The following is a 20,982-nucleotide window of genomic DNA, read 5'->3' as shown; positions in this document are numbered from 1 at the left end:
TGCGGCTGATTAGCTATGAGCGGAGAATTATCCGGAGAGGCAAGTCTCTTAGTTCTCATTCTTCATTCCTCTAATGGACAATGCTCTGTTTCTGACTTGCTTATCATGATTATGTGTAATGGAGGAGTTGGGATTTCTCCATGCCTTCTTGAGTTGTCTTCTCCGCAGACCATGTAATGTTGCTTGGAAAACATTCCAAACGAAAAACAAAGAATTGTGCTCTTGTTGTGAATCAGATATAATCGACAGTAAAGTGGTTATTGGAGGTGGGTTTCACCCCACTCCCAACTTGGTCCTAGAATCTAGTTCAATAGTCTAAAATTCTGTAAAAAAGATGAAAATTATTAGAATATTTTTCTGGTCGAAATTGCCCTTGTCCATAGTTATAACAAAAAAAACATTACCAAAGTACCCTTAACATTTGATCGTTGGCAGATGTATTTTCAAAAAAATAAATCTATCGAATAATAAGTCTGTTTATAAACTCTGTATAGAAAAATAAATCTATTGTTAAAGTGGTGTCAGACTTTCTTAGAAACGTTAGATTTGTTTCTACGGCAGAGTTATTTGTCCGATTTGAATAGAAAATAGACTTTGTGGTCAATTTATTTTCTTATGTACAGACTTATTTTTTATGTTAGACTTATTATCTTACGGCAGAGTTTTATATTCGATTTAAAATTGTTGGTAGACTTTTTGTTTATGTGGTGAAAGACTTTTTAATTTATGTTGTAGTAGATTTATTGACGAAAGTTTGGGTTTGTGTAAACCGAACTTAATTTAATGTTGAATTTTGACCTGTTTTATATTAATTTTGAATCTGGTTTATTTTTAGGATAATTAAGATCCAGAATTAGGTAAATTTTGGTACTTGTCTTCTTTTCTTTCATCTTTTTTCTTCCTTATCAAGTTGTTATTTTTCATGGTGGTTTAATCACTTGTTGCAATCTTTTTGCTTGGAGAAACATGGATCACAAACAATATAAAAAAACATATTCAATGGATCCTCATCCATTCTTACATACGAAATTATTATTACAAGTGGTGAGAGATTAAAAGCATCAGCCTTCTTTATTCCAAGTTAAAAACTACAAAGAATGAACAATTTTTCTTTTTCGTATTATCCCTTCCACTCACAATGATGGAAATCACAATGCATCGCAGCTCAGCCAAAAACCTTGCATTTGTTTTCTTTGTTAGTGTAAAAAGGAAATGAAGATGTGATCTATTACTACCCCACTGTGTGCTCAAAAGAGGATGTGGATGACATCAACAATTTAAACTCTTTACAATGCCAATAAACTTTTAGGGAACAACAAGGTATCTAATTTCTTTCGTTCATTCCAAGATGCTAAGTGTTACAAGCCCCACAACTACAATAGAGAAAAAAACTCAGATCAGTCAATCCCCATCTCAGCACACTCTTGATCATTTCCCGTCTTGAGCATGTTTCAGTCTCTTTCTCTTGTCTTGTCTTGAGTCAGTTTCACCCACACGAGAAAAATTGAGAATTTGATCCTATGTGTCTTAACCTTGGCCTCATAATCCAATACCGTATCTGCAATAAACAATTAACACAATCGGCTACAGTCAGTACAAAGTGTCAATAGTCATTGTTGTCTTATATAGAAACAAAGGTTTTTCAGTAAACAAGAAACCCAATACCGTATTGCTAATCTATGAATTCAATGCTTAGTCTATTTTACAAATAAACAGTTTTTGGATTTCAACTTCAGAGGAAAAGGGGATTTGTGAAATAGGGTTTTCAAAATTAAAAATGCAATCAATCAAATGATGTTAACAACAAGGAACATCAAACATGATTAGGATGGATTTATGACTTACGGATTCAAGTTTCTGGGAGTTGAATGCGGTGGTGACTTAAATCGGTGGTGTGGGGTTAGGGTTTGTCGACGACAACAAACAGGAAGACGAGATGGGGTTGGGGTGTTAGAAATTGATATACGGCCGTGACCTTCGAAGGTGGTGATGGAGAAAGAGGTGTCGGAGATCGGAGATGGAAGTGTCGGAGAAAAAATCTCCTTTGGTGTCGTCCCATGCGGCTGCGAAAGAGAAAGAGAAGTCGACCTTCTATTTTTTTTTTTTGCTTTTACACAATTAAAATTTATTCCTATTAATAAAATATAATGGCAGCTTAGACTGGTTTTTTGGTATTTTTGTTTCCCTTATGAGTTATTCTAGTAGATACAAAATTATAAGAGTTATTCTAGTCATTACATATATAATTTGAGTCATTTTGAGTAATTTCCCAAAATTATAAGAACAATTTTCTGATCATTTTAGAAACTCAGTCAAAACTAAAACTCTTTATGGTTTTCTTATAGAACAATTATATTAACTATTTATATATAAACTATTTTCTTATTCTACATGTAATGTAATATGATAACAAAAAACTTATCCAAATTTCTTAATCTTATCTAGATTTCCTTATTTGTGTATTATCTATAACTCACTAAACATCTTTTTAATGAGATAGCTATGAGATGAAGCTCCCTTGATCCAGTGGTTTGACTAAGGGTTAATTAATAATTCTACATCATGAGATCTGAGTTTCAAATCCCGGAGAAAGCAGAATTATGCAGATTAAATGTAGAAAGACTTACAAGAGATCTTCAAGATAGAGCAAGAAGTACTGTCAAGCTTGGATATCATACGACGGTCCATGGTGGTGCAGCCAGACATCTTTCCATTGTAATTCCGGCATCAGAGAGCCGAAATTTGTTATCGCTCTGTGTAACGTCACTAAACGCGTAAGCAGAGATCTCGTACAACTGTGGCTATTCATCTCTGAGAAGGTACCATTTTATAGTGAAGAGTCTCAGGCGGCCTCTTTTGATGATAATGACGATGTTTAATTTAGAGAGAGTGGAATGAGTAATGGGTAAGCAGTAAATGATGAGATCGAAGCCACAAACGGATGACGTTACAGAGGTGATGGTCTGAGTTTCTAGAAGACGAAGAGATTTGGAGAAGGAGCCGAGTCCTGGTCGCAGCAAGCAAAAACCCTAGAAAGAGATGGGCCATCTATGAAGAGCCCATAAACGAAAAAAACATTAGTAGCCCAAAAAGTTAAAATAACAATTACAAAGATCACGTAAAAGAGAGAGGACACATGTCCAAAAATGCTCCTTCTTCCTTGATGACGTGGACGCAGGAGGAGATAGACAATCCTACTTTATTATAATAGATATAGATAGATAGATAACAAGGACTTATGGCCGGGTGGTGATTAACTTGAGGATAAAAAGTCCAATATGGTGAAGATTCCACAGCTACAACGATCTATTGGCACTGGCAAATACCAATAAACAACTACCATGTATGCTTTGGATCTTCTATATCTGACTGCTCAACAAGTTGTAACCGTATTATTCACCCCATTGGACTAGTAAACTTGCAAGCAGTGTTTTGAAACCCGACCCGGACCCGCGGTTGAACCGGTAAACCCGGTAACCAAGAAAAAATCCGGTTTGGATTTTATGAAAAACCCAATATTTAAAAACCCGTAAATACCCGTAAAAATCCAGTAAAACCCGGAACCTGATAACGGTTGAACCACCGGTCGAACCAATAAATAACTTTTACTTCATTTTTTTAAGTTTTGATTAAGTTTTTAGATTATGTTTTATATTCTAAGTTTACAATTAAGAAGTTAGGTGCTGGCAAAAAAAAGTTAAGTTTTTCTTTTTCAGTTTTATATTTGTGATTTTTAGATTTTGATGAAGATTTCAGTTTCACTATGCCACCTGAAGAAAATGAAGTGAACGATGGTAGAGATAACTAAAATTAGTTGATGTGATTTGGTGTTAGTTTATTTCCGTTATTGACATTTTATTACAATGATCTTTTATTTTTGGTTTATTTTGTATTTGAAGTTTAATTTATTATTCAATTAGACATTTAAATATTTATAAATTTTATGTCTTGATTTTTTAGATGTCGTAAATCTTACTTTGTTGGAAAAAATTTTAAATAGTCTAAACTACTTTTTGATATTTTGTATGTCAAATAAAAATAAAAATATAAAAATAAAAGTTAAGTATTTTCTAAAAGTTTTTAAACATAAAATATATACATATCCAAACTATTATTTTATGTTTTAAAAAACATTTAGAAAATTTAAACTTTAGTTTCTATTTTTTTATTTTACATAGCTGATATATTATTATATAATAAAATTAATTTATTTATTAACCCGCGGTTCATCCGCGGTCGACCCAGTAACCCAGCAATCCGGTAAGTCGTCCGGTTCAGTGTCCGGGTCGGATTTAAAAACATTGCTTGCAAGATATACTTGGTGAGTTAATTGCTATCATCAATGATGGAACACACGGTTCATAGTGTGTCATGCTTACGCTACATAAGGTACTTTGTGTACATGGAATTCAATTGTAGATTTAATCGTTTTTGACTGTATATCTGAACTTAGATTTTATGAATATTATTAACATTGAATCTACACAGGGACGTGAATGTATGTGTTAGCCTGTTTGACGGTTTAGCTTTCGCATTTCATAGCAAATTGGACAGCTACGGCTCTGAGCCAAAAGTTGTGTTGGTTACTAGCATAAACCCTAAGCTTGTAGGAGGTGAGAAATCTGAATATTTATAATCTCTCATGCATTAATCCCTACATGTTCTCGACTGCATTGTATATATTGTGTTCTCATATTAACCTTTTTTTTAATAATCAAACACCCTAGTATGAAGCCTGTTATTCCTCAACAGGACATCTGGAAACCATCTCTACTTTGACACTGAGCAGCTGCCGGAAAAGAAAACTATGAAAAGTAAGTATCTCTAATTTTAATAACAGATTACATAGTGGTTAGTTCATTAAATATCTTACCATATGATTTTGCCTCACTTTAACTAAGCTACCACATTAAAACTCTTTAGATTGATTGGGGATGGCTCTAACCAGACACCCTCTTCATCAAAGTTGCTTCACGCCCAGAAAATAGAACCACTCACCATACCTGAGCTAAACAAATATGTTATCACATCTGAGCCTCAGGTCAAATTTACAACACTCTCATGTTACTCTCGCATTTATCACTTCTAATTGTAATTGTCTCTGACTTATAACAGATTATTCTGTGTACCGCCAAAGTTAATGGTACTCAGACAGATAAAGGATGGTGTTATATTGGAAGCTCGAAATGTTCAACAAAGCTACAGTGAGAGATTTCTTCTTTCACATGCCTTTTCTGTGATAAAACCAACTTTGTGACTGCCCTCAGGTAACAATACTTAAGCTCTGCTATCCATGATATTATAGCTACCTTCCAAATTTTCCTCACTCTACAATACACTTTGTGTCTATTCACTCACTACAGGCACCGCGTGGAGCTGTCTGTATCAGACCTGAAGGATGATGCTGTGTTTGTGGCCTTTGATATGGAAATTGTAAAGTTAACAAGCATTCAAGCATTTGAAGCTGCTCAGATTTTGGTATAGGTTCCCTCTTTCAAGCATTTAATTTTAATTAATTCTCTTACATCTGAGTATAGCAATGAAACCCACCTTAATATTTATGTTATATCAATTATTAAATTATGTTTTCATCCATCACTGAGTTCAAGGTACAGGTGTGAATGCTCATGTATACAACGAGATCCCCCAGATTATCTCTGATATTGTGGAAAAAACTTGCATATTTCAGCTCAAGTTAGTCAAGTTCAATTTCACATCCAAGCACTAGACCTTCACCATACCCCGTATCATCAGTGAGAATCAGCATCCACCATTCCCAGACTTTGTTATACATGTTGGTACCTAATACTGAGATTTTTTCTACATTTCTTTGAATTATATATTCATCTTAATCACTTTGATATCACCAGGAAGATGGTCAGGAACCTAGTGATGATGTGCCTATGGAGAAACTGGTAGCATCTAATGGCTTTCTTGGTGCTGATAACACTTTGGCAGAGGTAGCAAGTGGTGTGCGAGCAGAAGGTGGTGAAACTACAACTGCCAACCATCAGCCATCCTCATCTATTGTTGCAGGATTAGTTCGCTCTGCATCTACCATTCCCAATTCCCATACTTGACCCACATGAGAATCGAAAAAGAAGTCCCGCATGGCATAGCTATAGTTGCCGAAGCAATATCCCCACTTACTATACTTACTAAACAAAACTCTCTTTGTGACAAAAAAAAAAAACAAAACTCTCTATTTTATTGTTACATTAATGTCGTTGTGGCTGTTTGAACTATTTCTGCAAGTTTTATTATAACAAGGCTTCGTTTTATTTTAACACATTTGCACTTATATGAACTTGCATGCTTTCCAAGTTATATATTTTTGTGAAACATGTACCAATGTAATGTCGTACCTATATATCAAAAACTATTGATAAAGAATAAAAATACATTGGTGAGTGGTAACGGTGCATTCTTCAGACTTTAATAATTCTCCAAAATATATAAAATAGCATAATATATAAACAATGTTAGTAAAAAAAGAAAAAAAAATATAAACAAATGATGAGATTGGTCAAAACATTTTTTGAAAACAATATATTTAATTGTTTTTCCTCATTTGGTAAATTTGCCTTTGCCAGAACAAAATTTTCTCACGCAGTTACAAAAGAAAAAGGAAGATTTTTTCTCACCTATAAAATATTAATAACTCTTTCATTATATGGTGTCATATTGTGAATATATTTTAAGGTTTCACGGCCAGACTGAGTTCCACAACCACAAATGCATATGTTTAAAAAAATTGGAGTCGTCAAAGCATTAACTCAATTTAATAGTTAACAGGTTACACACGTTTAAATTCAGATTAGTTTTCTATATACTGTTCACATAGTACTTTAACATTATAAGTATGTTCTTTAAACAAAACATCAACTTTATTTTATGTTTAAATTCTAACTAAATTAACTTTGTTACGATTATTTACTTTTTATTATACTTTTATTGAATCGATTAATCACAACCACTTATGCTATTCTATTTTACACCAAGCAACTTCAAAACAAAGCAATACATTACAGTCACTAATCATTATCAAATGGATCGGAAAAATATCATTCTCTTTTAACATATTTTCATTTATATATTTTTAAACATATTTTCTTCACTAAAACCATAAGATGAATTGTAAATTTATTTCAGAATAAAATATACGAACTCAGCGCGTAGCACCGAAATACCACTAGTAGTTATATATAAAAGAGAAAATTCTCTTCTCTTATGCTGCCACATCTTCACGAAATATGAGCAAAAGAGGACACCTATCCAATTCTATATATCTGAAGAAAAGACGAAACTTTCGTTTACTTCTTTACGACCTTTTACTAACCTGGTTTTATAGGGTCTGTATGCCTAAAGCCCATATAAATAATCTGGCCATTCTTTCTAGACCTAATGTTGTCTAGCAGGAAAAAAAAATCACACGGACGATTGAAAGTAACGTTTTTCTTTAGCATTCAAGAGTCTCATATAATGATCGCGATAACAACTACTAAACCACTCTCTCCACTCCTTCGAATTGATTTTATCGTACATCTTTCCATGGTAACGTCTGAAACCTAGGGTTATTAAAGCCCAATACGATGAAGCAACCAAGGTTCGAGTCCCGACCACTAAAGAATTAACATTTCGGCATCACCAAATACATGAGACCGACACGTGGAAACACATGATTAGTCTGGACCACTTCTATGAGGTCGGAATATTTTTGTATAATTCAAAAAAAGAAGAAAAAAAAGATAGATAGATTATAGAGTTTAATTACTGAAATCACTAAAATAAAGATGTAAAATTTTTATATTGGTTTACCATTGACAACGTACAGATTTAGTCAAAGAAACGGCATACAGTCGTCGGTTTAAAATCTCAGTAGAAAGACATCAACGTGCAATGGTGTTCACTAGTATACAGAAATTATTAAAAACATATTTTTAAATACATGCATTAATAAGATACATTCTAACGGTTTCTGCATATATCGAATTCCTGTTTTAAGGCTTGAGACCAAGAGTGAGCTCAAGGGACGATTCTTCTTCACCTTTGGAAGCCTTTGTTGATTTTACTGACACAGTAACAACATTACCATCATCTCCAATATCACAAACAATTTTACCATTGTCATCATCAGCTTTACTTTTACTAACTCGGACCTGTTAAAGCAAAAGTATATAACTAATTATTTCTAAACTAACATCTCTGTTTTTGCAAGCTGAGATGGACACATGCCGGTTAAGATGATATCAAAATCCTTTTCATGTTTTCATCGTTATAAATATCATTATTTATATTATTAAAATAGAAGTACAAATAGAAATCTCCTTAATTGTACTACTTATTTACATTAGAATCCCACTGAGATATTTATTGAACATATATCTAAGCATGCTTGTCTTTTCCTAATTTGAACAATAGATTTAATTCTCCAATATTTTTCATAATTTAAATAATAGATTTTTTAATCGAATTTTAACCAAAATAGATTTCTCAGTAGATTTCCCTATTTATTTTGTATTAACATATTAAATATTTTTTAAATATTTTAGTAATAAATAATAATGTAAAAACCACACATCATAATCAATTTATATAATATATAAATAAAAATATAAAATAAACTATTCATACATTATTGGTATAATGTTTTCATATATATAAGTCCAATTATTTAAAAATATTGTATTTACTTATATGGTACACTGTGATCTAATTGACGATTAAAATCACAAAAATTTATATTATTAAAATACAAGTACAAAATAGAAATCCCCTTAGTTTTACTACTTATTTACACTAGAATGCCATTGAGATATTTATTGAACATATATCTAAGTATGCTTATCTTTTCCTAATTTAAACAATAGATTTAATCCTCCAATATTTTCTTAATTTAAATAATATATTTCAAATCAAATTTTATTCAAAAAAGATTTCCCTAAATATTTTGTACTAATATAATAAATATTTTTCAATATTTATTAGTAATAAATAATAAAGTAAAAACCACACATCATAATCAATTTATATAATATATAAATAAAAATAAAGTATTCATAATTTATTGGCATAGTGTTTTCATATATATAAATCCAATTAGTTAAAAATATTGTATTACACTGTGATATAATTGATGATTAAAATCCCAAAAATATAATTATTCAAAGTAAAAAAAAAATTTATGTTTTAATGTAATATAAAATTTTTGTTAATACATTTAAAGCCAACGGGTCACAAGCTCTAGAAATATATTCAAACTAATAAATAAAATTATTATGTTTTAAAATGTTATATAAAATTTTTTTTAATAAAATTTGTTAATATATTATACCATTTAGTATAAAAAAGTTTTGAAGTAAAAAAAATATTCAGACGGTCACGGCCTGGTTCTAGAAATAAAAAATAATAGTGCATGATAATTTTCTTGAACAAATTTATTTTAATAGAAATTATCATTACAAATATTTTTATATATTTTTGGATTTATAAAATTTATTTCACTTATTTGTCAGGGGTGCTAAACTTTTTGGAATTAGAAATAATTATGACTCACCCCTATACTATTTTATTTTTTGTTATAACTGCATAGTTTAGATTTTGATCTAAATTTATAAACCGAAGGTGTAACTTTATTTTGTGATATACGTGTGTGTCTGTGAAAATAATTCAAAATATATACTACAAAACTTTATTGAGTTAGAGTAAACAAATATATGATTTTAAAAATCATGAAGTTATCTGCAAAGATGGTGGTAGAAGAAAAAGTAGAAAACCATACATGTTGACTATAACATTATTTTGTTTGAAAATATGGTTAATGTTAAGAATATTTACTATTAAAATGTAGAAATAAGATTTTTACTATATAGAAATGAAATCAAACATCCGCGCGGGATTTAGCTTCTAATTAATAATCTACTGAAATTAAATTTCATATATACGCTTCACTTTTAACTACATGTTTATACTAGACTTACAAGCTGCATAAGCATTATATTGTTATCAACTCACAAAATATTTAACAAAAATAAATAACTATTCACTAAATACAATTGATAAAAAAAACAAAATTATAAAAACAGGGTAGACAAATTTCGATAAACCATATATAATGAGCAATACACTTGGAAATAATATATGGCATGTTGAACTTATATATAAATATGTATATCATTCAAGTTTATATATATATTTTTCAACTGTATATGTTAGTGTATAATATATATCATTTATGATAGTGTAAGAAATGTATAGTGAGATAAATTTTACTAGTGATGACTAAAAGAACAATCTGGTAGTATATATCAATGATTTCTTTTCTTTCGATAAACCATATATATAGTGACAGAAAATTCATCGAAAATTTACCCTTGAAGACTCATAGAGAGACGTGCAAGTAAAATAGTCACTTGGTACGTCCTTAATTCCATTACTTGATTCTCCAAATGTTATTATGTTTTCATACATTTCGTCTTCTCGCCTACAATAAATTCATATAAAAAATGTATACATATATAGTTGTGGTTCACATTTAAACCAAGAAGTGTTGACAAAAAAAAACCCCAGATGTATATTAATAAACTTTTCAATTAATATATAACTAGACGATACCTTAGTTGATTTTGGAAAAGGTTGGCATTGCCTCGGAGACGTTGATAATTATGAAGGTACTGTTGAAACTGCCACCAAGTCACTTCTCCTGTCACTCTAACACTTCTCTTTGCTAATATCTCGTCTGCCAAATATTGCATGTGTATATGCAAGCATTATGTTTTTTTCTTTTGAAAATGCAAGCATTATGTTGAACATCAATGTACGGTCCTACCGTCCTAAACAAATACATACAATACGTACATCATCCTATAATGTTAAATTGAAATGTAATTTTTACCTTGCATGGATTCTTCCAACTTCATGCTCCTATACATCTGTTGGAGAGTAACTAAGAGATATGGTTATCCAAACTAAAATCTATTAACTATGGTTTTACAAAAAAAAAAATCTATAAAGTAAGATGCTGTTCATAAATACACGTATAATGATATAGGTAGGTTATCTATAAGTAGCTATATGTATACAAATTTTAGGACCTGGAGATGACTCTTCACATGAGATATTGTGAGTCCTCTTACATCCATTAACTGTAAAACCATCTTAGGAGTTGCTCCTGCATTTTTCAGAAAAATATGAAATTCAGACGCATGTGACAACCCAGGATAATAAATTTGTAAATATCTTGATTTTGAGTGAAACGAAATAGAAAAGGGTCTTGACTGCCAGAAGCCAAAGAAATAACCTCAAAAGGAATACAATTTCCATGATTGATAAACTTTACTTAAAAAAATGTTTTTCTTTTAAGTACTAGAACTAGAACAAATGTTGTTGACAGAATTTGAGAAATTCTTCATTCTTGAGATAATTAGTAACTATAATTTTAGAAGAGAAAGAAAACTGCTTACTATGTTCTCCACCTAGTTGTTCAACGGCTTGAACAAAAGAGTTGTGAAGATCAGAATTCCATCGCAGCCGCGGCACTTTTGACCTAACATATGATCTAACGATAGGGGTCTTCATCGTTTCTTTTCCTAATAAGCTTACAATTTGTTCGAAAACTCTCGGTCGATTCAATATGGTTGCAGCAAATCAGAAAGGGGCGAAGGCAACTGCTAGAAAATTCTCTATTTTCAGATAGGCAAATTTTGTATGTTGGACTAGTTGTCTTCGTAACCCCTGTCTTATTTTTTACTTTCTCATTTTTCTTAGTGGGGAAAAACGGGAAATGTAGACCTTAAAAAGGAGATTAAATTATTTTAAATTTGTTGTTGTGATTTGTCATGTTGCGGTGCTTTTCGTCAATATATTTTCCGTTTCTGTGAATTCCTTTGTATATCCGAGAGAAAGAATTACTCGACACCTCAAGTCTTGTTTCTTGTGACAATATGTATGAGAACTTCGTCTAAAACACTCAAACCATAAACCAGTACTTCTTATTATTTTTTTAAACAATGGTAGAAGCCAAAAAGAAAGTCAGGTTAATTAAATGACGTAAAACTCATGTAGCATATATAATTATTTTGAGCCAAATGATTTAGATAATCAAATAGTATTCTAAAAAACAAAATAAGTCATATAATATAGTGAATTATCAAAAGTTTATAAAAATAAAGAATGACGGTATTTCAGGGTTTTGCATCAATTCCTTGACTATTTTTATTGTCTTTGATATCATGACAAAATGTTGGTCAGAAGACTCCACTTGATCAATATTCATCTTCTCGTCAAGAATATATATAAGAAAACTAAATGGTTTAAATTCGCATTAAACATAATGACGAACATGCTAACTAAGACAAATGATCTACTACTTAACTAAAACAAAAGTTAGTTTTAAATAAAGAACGATATCTAAATATCATGGAGAAATTGCTTGAAATACCATAATTTGACTACAATTTTTCAAATATTTTGTAAGTTATTTTTAAATATTATATAAATTATTTAGGAGGATTATCATAAACATAAGTTATTTAGAAAAATGGTTATCTTTAAACATTAATTTGATATTAAATTTGTGGTAAAATTAAAATTCCATCATTATTATGTACTAGTTAGAAATATAAATTTAGAATATTTTCAATAAATCTAAAATGTTTAAAATTACTGCAGCGGAGTTAAAAGAGTAATATATATGGATTATCTAGATTTCCATTATATTTATATTTACAATAATAAAATAGTTCTAAGAGCTATGCTAAATAGCCAAAGAAAGAGACTTAGGATATGACTAGTGAAAACACATAGGTTGCGGGAGTTTATGGATGCTTGTAGTTTTGAATGTTACTAAGTGATTTGTATGATTAGTACATCGGTTAGAAATTAGTACGTTCAATAACGATTTATAAATAAATTAACAATATTAATATTTTATATAATTATAATATATGAAAATGATATTACTATACTAAACATAAAGTTAATATTATATTTTAAATTTTGTTTTTGGGTTTATATATATCTATATATTAATGTTAAAAATATAGTAAATATGATGTTTCAAAGTTTTATATAAATTTAAATATAATACATATATTAGTATTTATATTATCTCACTTTTAAACAATTAACTAAATATTATTATTTTTATATTTATAGTTTTAAACTAAATATATTTGTATTTAATTTCCTACAACCATCACAACCGCAACTGCTAGTCGAAATTTATTTTTTGATTTTGAAAATTTTAGAACAATATAAAACAGATTACAGAGTTTTTTTGTAATTGTTATATAACACCAAAAATCATTATCATCCGCAAACGCAAGTGCATTAATGAAAACATTATTTATACTAAAACAGGGAGAACATAAAGAAATATTGTACAAGAAAACAGAAATTTCAATACCAAGAATAATCATAAATGGTAATTAAGATGCTATATAGGTACAACAAAAGTTCATACACAAGAAAACAGAAATTAATAACAATTTCAATTTAATATTATTGTTTGTGTAACTGACGCGACTTGGTCCTTCTAATTCTCTCCAAAATGACAAAGAGTAACATCGTAACTCGGGAATATACTTATTCAAAGCAGATTCAAAGCGATGTGTTTAAAATTGCCACTACGTTGTGTCCAATGATCACTATTCAAAATTGTTTCAATTTTTTAACCACGTGAACACGAATTCATCCAATATATATAGAGAGGGTCAGAGATGTGGTTTCAGAAAATAACCCTAGTTACTAATCTTGTTATTAATTAATGTTTTAAAACATACGATCTACGGCGTTCAATATGACGTTGTATTAAAATAGTGTAATGCATGTATATAGGTTCACGGAATGTACGAAGCTGAATAAAAAGAATACAAAATCAAAGATAATAACGCTCTAGGGTTTTCTACAGCGACTGGAATGGTGATTCTTTAGATCAAAATTTCTTTGAAATTTTGATCTCCTCCAGATCAATACGCTCCTTGGTGTATTGGTTCATTACATTCATTGGTGTATTACGGTTGTTGTTGCTTGTAGACGACCAGTTCATCATTTTGTTCTGGTTACGTTTTCGGTTGATTTTGCTGGATCTCCTGATTCTCATCGAATCTACTTGTTTTAATTGATCTATCGAAGGTATCACTACCTCGAAGGTTTCATCAGGCCTACCCTATCAATCAGGTTCTCTGACCTAGCTATGCTCGACAGAAGTGAGATTGAAGATGGCGGCCTCTGATATAAACGTTTTTTGGCGTTAGATTTCACCTTTTGGCTGCAGCAGATCATCGTTTCTATCTAGTTATCTTGTCTTCATCATCACGACACCGCAATCTCGAGTTTTCTTCACTAATTTAGTCGAACATACAACTACTGGATCTTTCCATAAGACTCTTACGTACGTAGATTTGTGAAACCTTATCCTCGTATGGGTCCATCAAACCGTGTTAGATCTGCTCATATGGAAGATACAAAAGGGAAAGGTATTATTTATGAGGATGACGATGAGCCTATTATGTTGGAGGAACAAGATGATTCTCATACAATCCGAAAGTTTCGTATGTCTCTCATTGGAAAAGTTCTCAATCCTAAAAATCAGAATGTTGAGAAACTGTTACAATTTATGCCCACTCAATGGAAAATGGAAGATTGTATCACTGCAAATTATCTTGGTAATGGGAAGTTTTTGTTTAATTTCTCATCAGAGGATGACATTCAAGAAGTTCTAAGGCAAGGTCCTTTCACTATAACGTTTGTATGTTTGGCTTGGTGCGATGGGAACCCATTGTGCATGATGACTATCCTTGGATCATCCCATTTTGGGTGGAGATCACCGGCATACCTCTTCATCTATGGACTGTGAAGAACATTGGTGGGAGACTTGGTCACATTGATACTATGGAGTTATCTGCGGGTAGGCTGCTAATAGATGTTGATTAAAGAAAGCCTCTTGTGTTTGCAAGAAAGGTACAATCCACAAGCGAAGATGAAGTGACAAGCAAGATAAAGTATGAATTGTTGTTCAGGCATTGTAACTACTGCGGTCTGATGACTCATGAGGAGTCATATTGCTCCAAGAAATTAGAAGAGACAAAATCTCAGCTGGCTAAGACTGATCTCTTTTCTCGTGTACAACTCCCTCAGTATAATAGTATTCCTCAGAAATTGTTGTCGGATCATAATGGGCGACGTGATACGATCGTTATGACAAGAGATATAATGATCAGAGCTCTCAACTGAACCACAGTGAAGCTATTCCGTTCAATGCACAATGTACAGACCATCATAGGTACGTCTGAGATGATAGACATGGCTTCACTAATAAGGATGGAGGTGGAGAAAACATCGATATGGAGACAAGTATGGTGCGGTGAGGACATTTACTGCACGGTATAGAGATCTTATGCTCCATATGAGCATAAGAAATATCAAAAATGGCGAGAAAAGTAGCACCGAGCTGAGGAAGCTGGTAGGTTTAAACCACAAAAGCCGTTTCTCATTTCAGAGGGTTCGTCTAGCAATGTATCCCTAAGGATTAATGATACTTTATGGGAGAAACCCAACGATGTGGGATATGGAGAATAGCACCATAGTTACTCCTTCTCGTATTGATCTTCATAACGAGGAGAACGTAATGATATGTGGTCGTGAAGTTGTAAAGGCGATAACTTTCTCTCCTATGGAGGAAGAGAATCATGAGAATTTTAATAATGAAGACCAAATGATTAATGCGCTTCAGGATATGGATATTTTTGGATCTTCTAGTATTGCGTTCGCTGATCATGATTCGAGGATGGTATGTGATGATGAAGGTAATGATTTACTTGGAGAAGATCTTAAGTAGATGGAGATAAATGCTGTGAGTTCGAAGAGTTCTGGTTCAAAGGTGGGTCGCAAACCTAGAGGTCAGTCGTCAAGCCGAAGTGGAACACAATTGGGTGTATGTGCTGGTGCGCCTTTCATATTGCAGATCAAAAAGGCCGCGTTCCTGCGTAGAGGCTCACCAAGAACACGCCAATCGCTCCAGCGAATTTTCCTTCATATGAGGTAAGTAAAAGCCAGTGGCATCGACACATAGGTACGAGTAAAGCAAGCAACTGTTCTCTCAAAGATAATGGTTTGGATGGGTCCAAAAACCCTCTCAAAAATCATATATGAGGACAATCAGTTGGAACTGTCGAGGGATTGTGAACAACCTCACAGTTTGATGCCTTACAAAGATGTGTCAGAAGCATCACCCATGACTTGTGTTCCTTTATGAGAAGAAGAACATGAGCTTGCTGTTGCAAAACATTCATGCTGACTTAGGTTTGATCATTTGTTTATCGTTGAGCCACTTGGTCTGAGCGGAGGTTTAGTTTTTTTTCTATGGATGAATTTCATGTTAATGTTTTATTTCCGAATAACATAATGATTGACATTGAGGCAGTCTTTGATGGAATAAAAGTTATATGACGTTTGTTTATGGACACCTTGTACTAGAAAGAAGAGAACAAGTTTCAGAACGTCTTACACATTTCGCAACAACAAAAAATGGACCTTGGTTTATGATAGGAGATTTTAATGAAATCACTGGCCATAATGAAAATAAAGGAGGAAGACAACGTTCAGACAGCTTACTTTTACTTTTTAGGCAGATGTTAAGCGATTGTGGGATGTTGAAATTCCCATTTACGGTGAACATGTTATCATGGGTAGGAAAGAGAGCAGGAAGAACAACTGTTAGATGTCGCCTAGACAGAGCTATTGGAAATGAAGACTGGCATGAGAAATTCTCTCACTTTGCGGTAAAGTATATGAGGCTCTGGGGATCGGATCATCATCAAATCCTAGCGGACATTTTCACGAAACTAATAAGGAAATAAATAAATAAAAATTCAAATTGGACAAAAGGTGGCTGGATAATGAGGAACTTTGGCAAGTCATTCTTGAGGGATGAAAATTTCCAGATCTTCCACCTGATGCAAATATTGTGGAGCATATTTTGAGCTGCTGCAAAGCCTTGAGTTAATGGAGGAGAGAGCACAATATAAACTCAGAAAAGCATGAGGAAGATCGAAAAGAGAAGGTGGAAGGTATGTACTCAAATGATGATGCTGTAACTGAGAAAATAACAGAAGCATTAAAGGAACTATCAGATGCTCTTAAAGTAGAAGAGATGTTCTGGAAATAGAAGTACAAAAAATTGAGTTTTCTTGCTAAGAGAATGCTACATAAATACAGTTTTTTCATGCATTGACAAATCAAAGGAGAGCAAGGAATAATATCACACAGCTTTTAGATACAAATAAGAAAGTTGTAGAGGATGAGGAAGGACTGGTAGCCATTTTTACTAATTATTTTAGGCAAATATTTGAGTCATCTAACCGAGAAGATATAGAGGAAGCACTATTAGAGGTATCCACAACGATAACTGATTCAATTAATGATGACCTTACAGTTCCGGTCACTGAATGGGAGGTCAAATTAGTTCTTTTTGCTTTGCATCTCGAGAACGCGCCAAAGCCATATGGGATGACAGCTCTCTTCTATCAGAAATTCTAGGATATTGTAAAGGAGGATTTAACTCATATGTTTAATCAATTCTTTTTTGAAGGTTTGATGGTAAATGGCTTAAATGATACATATATCTGCATAATCCCGAAGACAACTTAGCCGAATGATATCTCTAAGTTTTGAACCATAAGCTTGTGCAATGTTAGATAAAAGATAATCTCTAAGGTCCTATGCCAGGGATTAAAGAAAGTTCTACAAGACTGAATTTCAGAAACTCAGTCAGCCTTTGTTGCTGGAAGATAGATTTCATACAATATTATGATTGTCCAAGAGATGTTCCATGTCCTGAGAACTAAACCTAGTGGACGCAATAAAAGGATAACCATTACGACAAATATGAGTAAAGCGTGTGATAGGATGGAGTGGTCATTCATTAAAGAAGTAATGCGGAAAATGGGATTCTCATATACATAGATTGGATGGATTATGAACTGTATAACTTTAATTAAGTACAAAGTGCTTATGAATGGTCAACCAAGGGAAAATATTATCCCGGAGAGGTCTACGTCAAGGAGATCATTTGTCTCCTTTCATCTTTATTTCATGCACGAAAGCGCTCGTTAGTTTTGTTAATCATGTAGAGAACCAAGGGAGGAAAAAAAGGATGTGTGTTGCACGCACATGCCCCTTGGTATTCCACCTTCTCTTTGCTAATGCTAGCCTTTTTTTTCTGTAAGGCGGAACTCCGTGAGTGTGAATAAGTGATGAAAGTAGTTAAAAAATATGGAAAAGCATCAGAGAAATGTATCAACTTTGAGAAATCCTCTTCACTCTTTAGTAGGAGGATCGATGCAAATGTCAGATAGCAGATTAAGGATACACTTGGAATTAAGAACGAAGGAAAAATGAGGAGGTACTTAGGAATTCGAGAAGATATGAGCAGATCCAAATGCAAATTCTTTGCATTTCTAAAGGACAAATTAATGCATAAAGTGAATGGATACACATGAAGATAGCTTTCAAAGGAGACAAGGAAGTTTTGATTAAATCTATCCTGCTAGCTCTACCGACATATGTTATGTCTACCTTCTTATCCCCGTTGGAGATATGTGAAACCCTCCTCAGTGCCATTGCATAATTCTGGTGGAGTTCAAACTCCCCAAAGAGAAGAATTTACTAGGCAAAGTGGGAAAAGCTGTGTTTAACAAGGGAGAAGGGCATGATTGGTTTCCATATGATCAATGAATTCAACCTGGTTTTTTTAATAAAACAACTATGAAGGCTTGTTCAAAACCCATATTTGTTAGTGGCTCGAGTATTGAAGGGAAGATACTACATAATGAGTTCGCCTTTACAAACAATCTTTGTTAAGCAATCCATCATATGTGTGGACTAGTATCGCAGCGGCATGAAAGCTATTGCTATTGAGAATCAAAAAAAGATACATTCTGGATATGAGGTCAAAAGATATATTATGGATATGAGGTCAAAGTGTGGGAAGATCCTTGGATCTCTACACCACCAGCTATGCCGGCTCGCCCTTTAGCCCTAGTTTTACACCAGAACATGAGAGTCATCGATTTTATAAATCAGAAATCAAAGGAATGGGACGTTCGGCTACTGGAGGATTACGTTGCCCCTGCAGATATACTTTTCATAAGGAGTTTCGCCATAAGTTCAACTCATCGCCGTGACACCTTCTGTTGGAACTACACTAAAAATGGCCAGTATACGGTTAAATCTGGATATTGGGTTCCTCAAAACTTATTGAAGTATGAGGAAGAGAAGAAGGTAATGGAGCCAAGTATGACTAAGCTTCAAGCCTTTGCTTGAACGATAAATGCGCCTCAAAAGATATATCATCTTATATGACAATTGGTAACAGTTCATTTGGCAGTAACGAGGAATTTGATACGTCGTAATATGAGATGCGATAACTGTTGCCCACAATGTGGAGAACCTGAAGAGTCTATTAGTCTTGTCATCTTCGAATGCCCGCTAGCTTTATAAGCTTGGTCTCTATCAGCGACACCAACAAGTTCATATATCTTCCGGTATCAAGTATTTATGCTAACATAGAGAAAAACAACATTGTCGAGCCAGAATTAGACAGGGATCCTTATCCTTGGATAATTTGGAAGATCCTAAATGACAAACTCTTTAGGGGGATAGACATGGATCCATTGGAGCTAGTTCGTTATGTAGAGAGTGAGTGTCAAGTCTGGTTCAATGCAAACGAGAGTGTGCCACCTATTCTGGAAAATCAATGTATTGAGGAACCTCAAGTCTTAAGCTTGGGTAAAATCTTCATGATAGATGGGTCATGGAAAGCCACTGCACAGTTCAGCGGTTGTGGATGGGTTTGGATGGATAGCTTGGAAAAAGTTCAACTTATGGGGATACAAAATTATCCAAGACGAGAGTATGCCTTACATTCAGAAGCGGAAGCACTATGATGGACGATGGAGAGTATGCATTCTACATGTCAAGGCTTCGGGACATATTGCAAGGATTTAATCGCCATGATAATGGAGCCTCATACTTGGTCAAGCTTTGTAACAGAATTAGAGAAGATAGAGATCAGCAGATATGCTTCCCGGATTTCAAGATCATTTGTATTCCATGAGCGTAAAATCAGATTTCAGATTCTTTAACTATGACTACAAGATCTTTTTATAAAATCTTTGTTTTATTGATTGTTCTATTCCGATCTGGCTACCTACACCATCCTAATTTTAAGTAATATAATAGTCGTAAGAAAAAAAAATACTAGTTTAAGAAAAAAAATAGAATATGAAAACATTATACAAAAAAATAATATAACATGGTGTTGTTTTGTCCCATGCAGGAACGTAACTTACGCTTGTGAGAGAAGCGTTGCATGTTTGTTAGCGAACACTCAAATTATTTCCATTATTTTATTTTAGTCAACTAAAATTCTCATTTCATTCCCCCTTTGTCAGATGCTTTCTCTCTTTTACAATAAATAATAAAATTTTAAAAATTATTTACTTTTTCTAAATTATAACATCATTTATCATATACTTGAACATAATTTAATTAGTAATAAATCATCTACAAAATATACATAGTTAAAAATCTATTAATTTTGCATCAAAAATTAAATTTATCTTAAGATTAAATCATATAATTGTTCACATATGAAATAATAACGTCTCCCTATTTATGAAATTTATAACCAAAACAAATCTCCAAAATATCACTGGTAGGAAAAAATATTTAACTATCTAGAATTCTTTTTTTTTTGTCAACTAACTATCTAGAATTCAACTCTTCAATTTATGTATTTATAAATTTAGGCTAGTTAGTTTAATTGCATGTGTTGGTGCTGTTAGGCTACTTGAAATTTCGTGGATAAATGCTTACGTCATAAATGGTATCAGTAAATGTTCGCTTTAGACTATGGAAAAGACTACGACTCAAAGTTCCAAATTCCTCATAGTTTTTTTTTTTTTTTTGAAAAAGGGCTTT

The 20,982-nt window shown here is 32.6% G+C and overlaps 2 protein-coding genes and 1 long non-coding RNA gene across 3 annotated transcripts; 1 reads left to right on the top strand and 2 right to left on the bottom strand.

Moving 5' to 3' along the window:
* Nucleotides 1-1,244: 1,244 nt before the first annotated feature.
* Nucleotides 1,245-6,288, bottom strand: LOC125586870. Its single transcript, XR_007323395.1, has 2 exons — nt 1,846-6,288; nt 1,245-1,558 (listed from the first exon to the last, which is right to left on the bottom strand). It is a non-coding gene; the product is annotated as an uncharacterized LOC125586870 (long non-coding RNA).
* Nucleotides 6,289-6,374: 86 nt separating this feature from the next.
* Nucleotides 6,375-14,028, bottom strand: LOC125586864 (protein PHOSPHATE STARVATION RESPONSE 1-like). The gene is made up of 6 exons (XM_048756654.1): nt 11,463-14,028; nt 11,094-11,170; nt 10,895-10,931; nt 10,615-10,738; nt 10,372-10,483; nt 6,375-8,159 (listed from the first exon to the last, which is right to left on the bottom strand). Exons 1-6 carry the CDS (start codon nt 11,575-11,577, stop codon nt 8,001-8,003), a joined length of 624 nt encoding a protein of 207 aa, XP_048612611.1. The 5' UTR covers nt 11,578-14,028; the 3' UTR covers nt 6,375-8,000.
* A 394-nt stretch (nt 14,029-14,422) lies between these two features.
* On the top strand, nt 14,423-14,857 carry LOC125584323. Its single transcript, XM_048752662.1, has one exon. It carries the CDS (start codon nt 14,423-14,425, stop codon nt 14,855-14,857), a length of 435 nt encoding a protein of 144 aa, XP_048608619.1.
* The last annotated feature ends 6,125 nt before the right edge of the window (nt 14,858-20,982 follow it).

Source organism: Brassica napus, chromosome A2, assembly GCF_020379485.1.
Source record: "Brassica napus cultivar Da-Ae chromosome A2, Da-Ae, whole genome shotgun sequence".
Lineage (NCBI taxonomy): Eukaryota > Viridiplantae > Streptophyta > Magnoliopsida > Brassicales > Brassicaceae > Brassica > Brassica napus.
The sequence above is the reverse complement of the archived record's forward strand: the minus strand, read 5'-3'. Positions and strand labels throughout refer to the sequence as shown.

What these genes read in the sequence shown, in the direction of transcription:
- LOC125586864 (XM_048756654.1), bottom strand. Translation starts at nt 11,577, where the DNA reads ATGAAGACCCCTATCGTTAGATCATATGTTAGGTCAAAAGTGCCGCGG. An exon ending in ATGTGAAGAGTCATCTCCAG is followed by an intron (nt 10,932 to 11,093) that starts GTCCTAAAATTT and finishes ACTCTCCAACAG; the next exon opens with ATGTATAGGAGCATGAAGTT. An exon ending in CTTTTCCAAAATCAACTAAG is followed by an intron (nt 10,484 to 10,614) that starts GTATCGTCTAGT and finishes AATTTATTGTAG; the next exon opens with GCGAGAAGACGAAATGTATG.
- LOC125584323 (XM_048752662.1), top strand. Translation starts at nt 14,423, where the DNA reads ATGGGTCCATCAAACCGTGTTAGATCTGCTCATATGGAAGATACAAAA.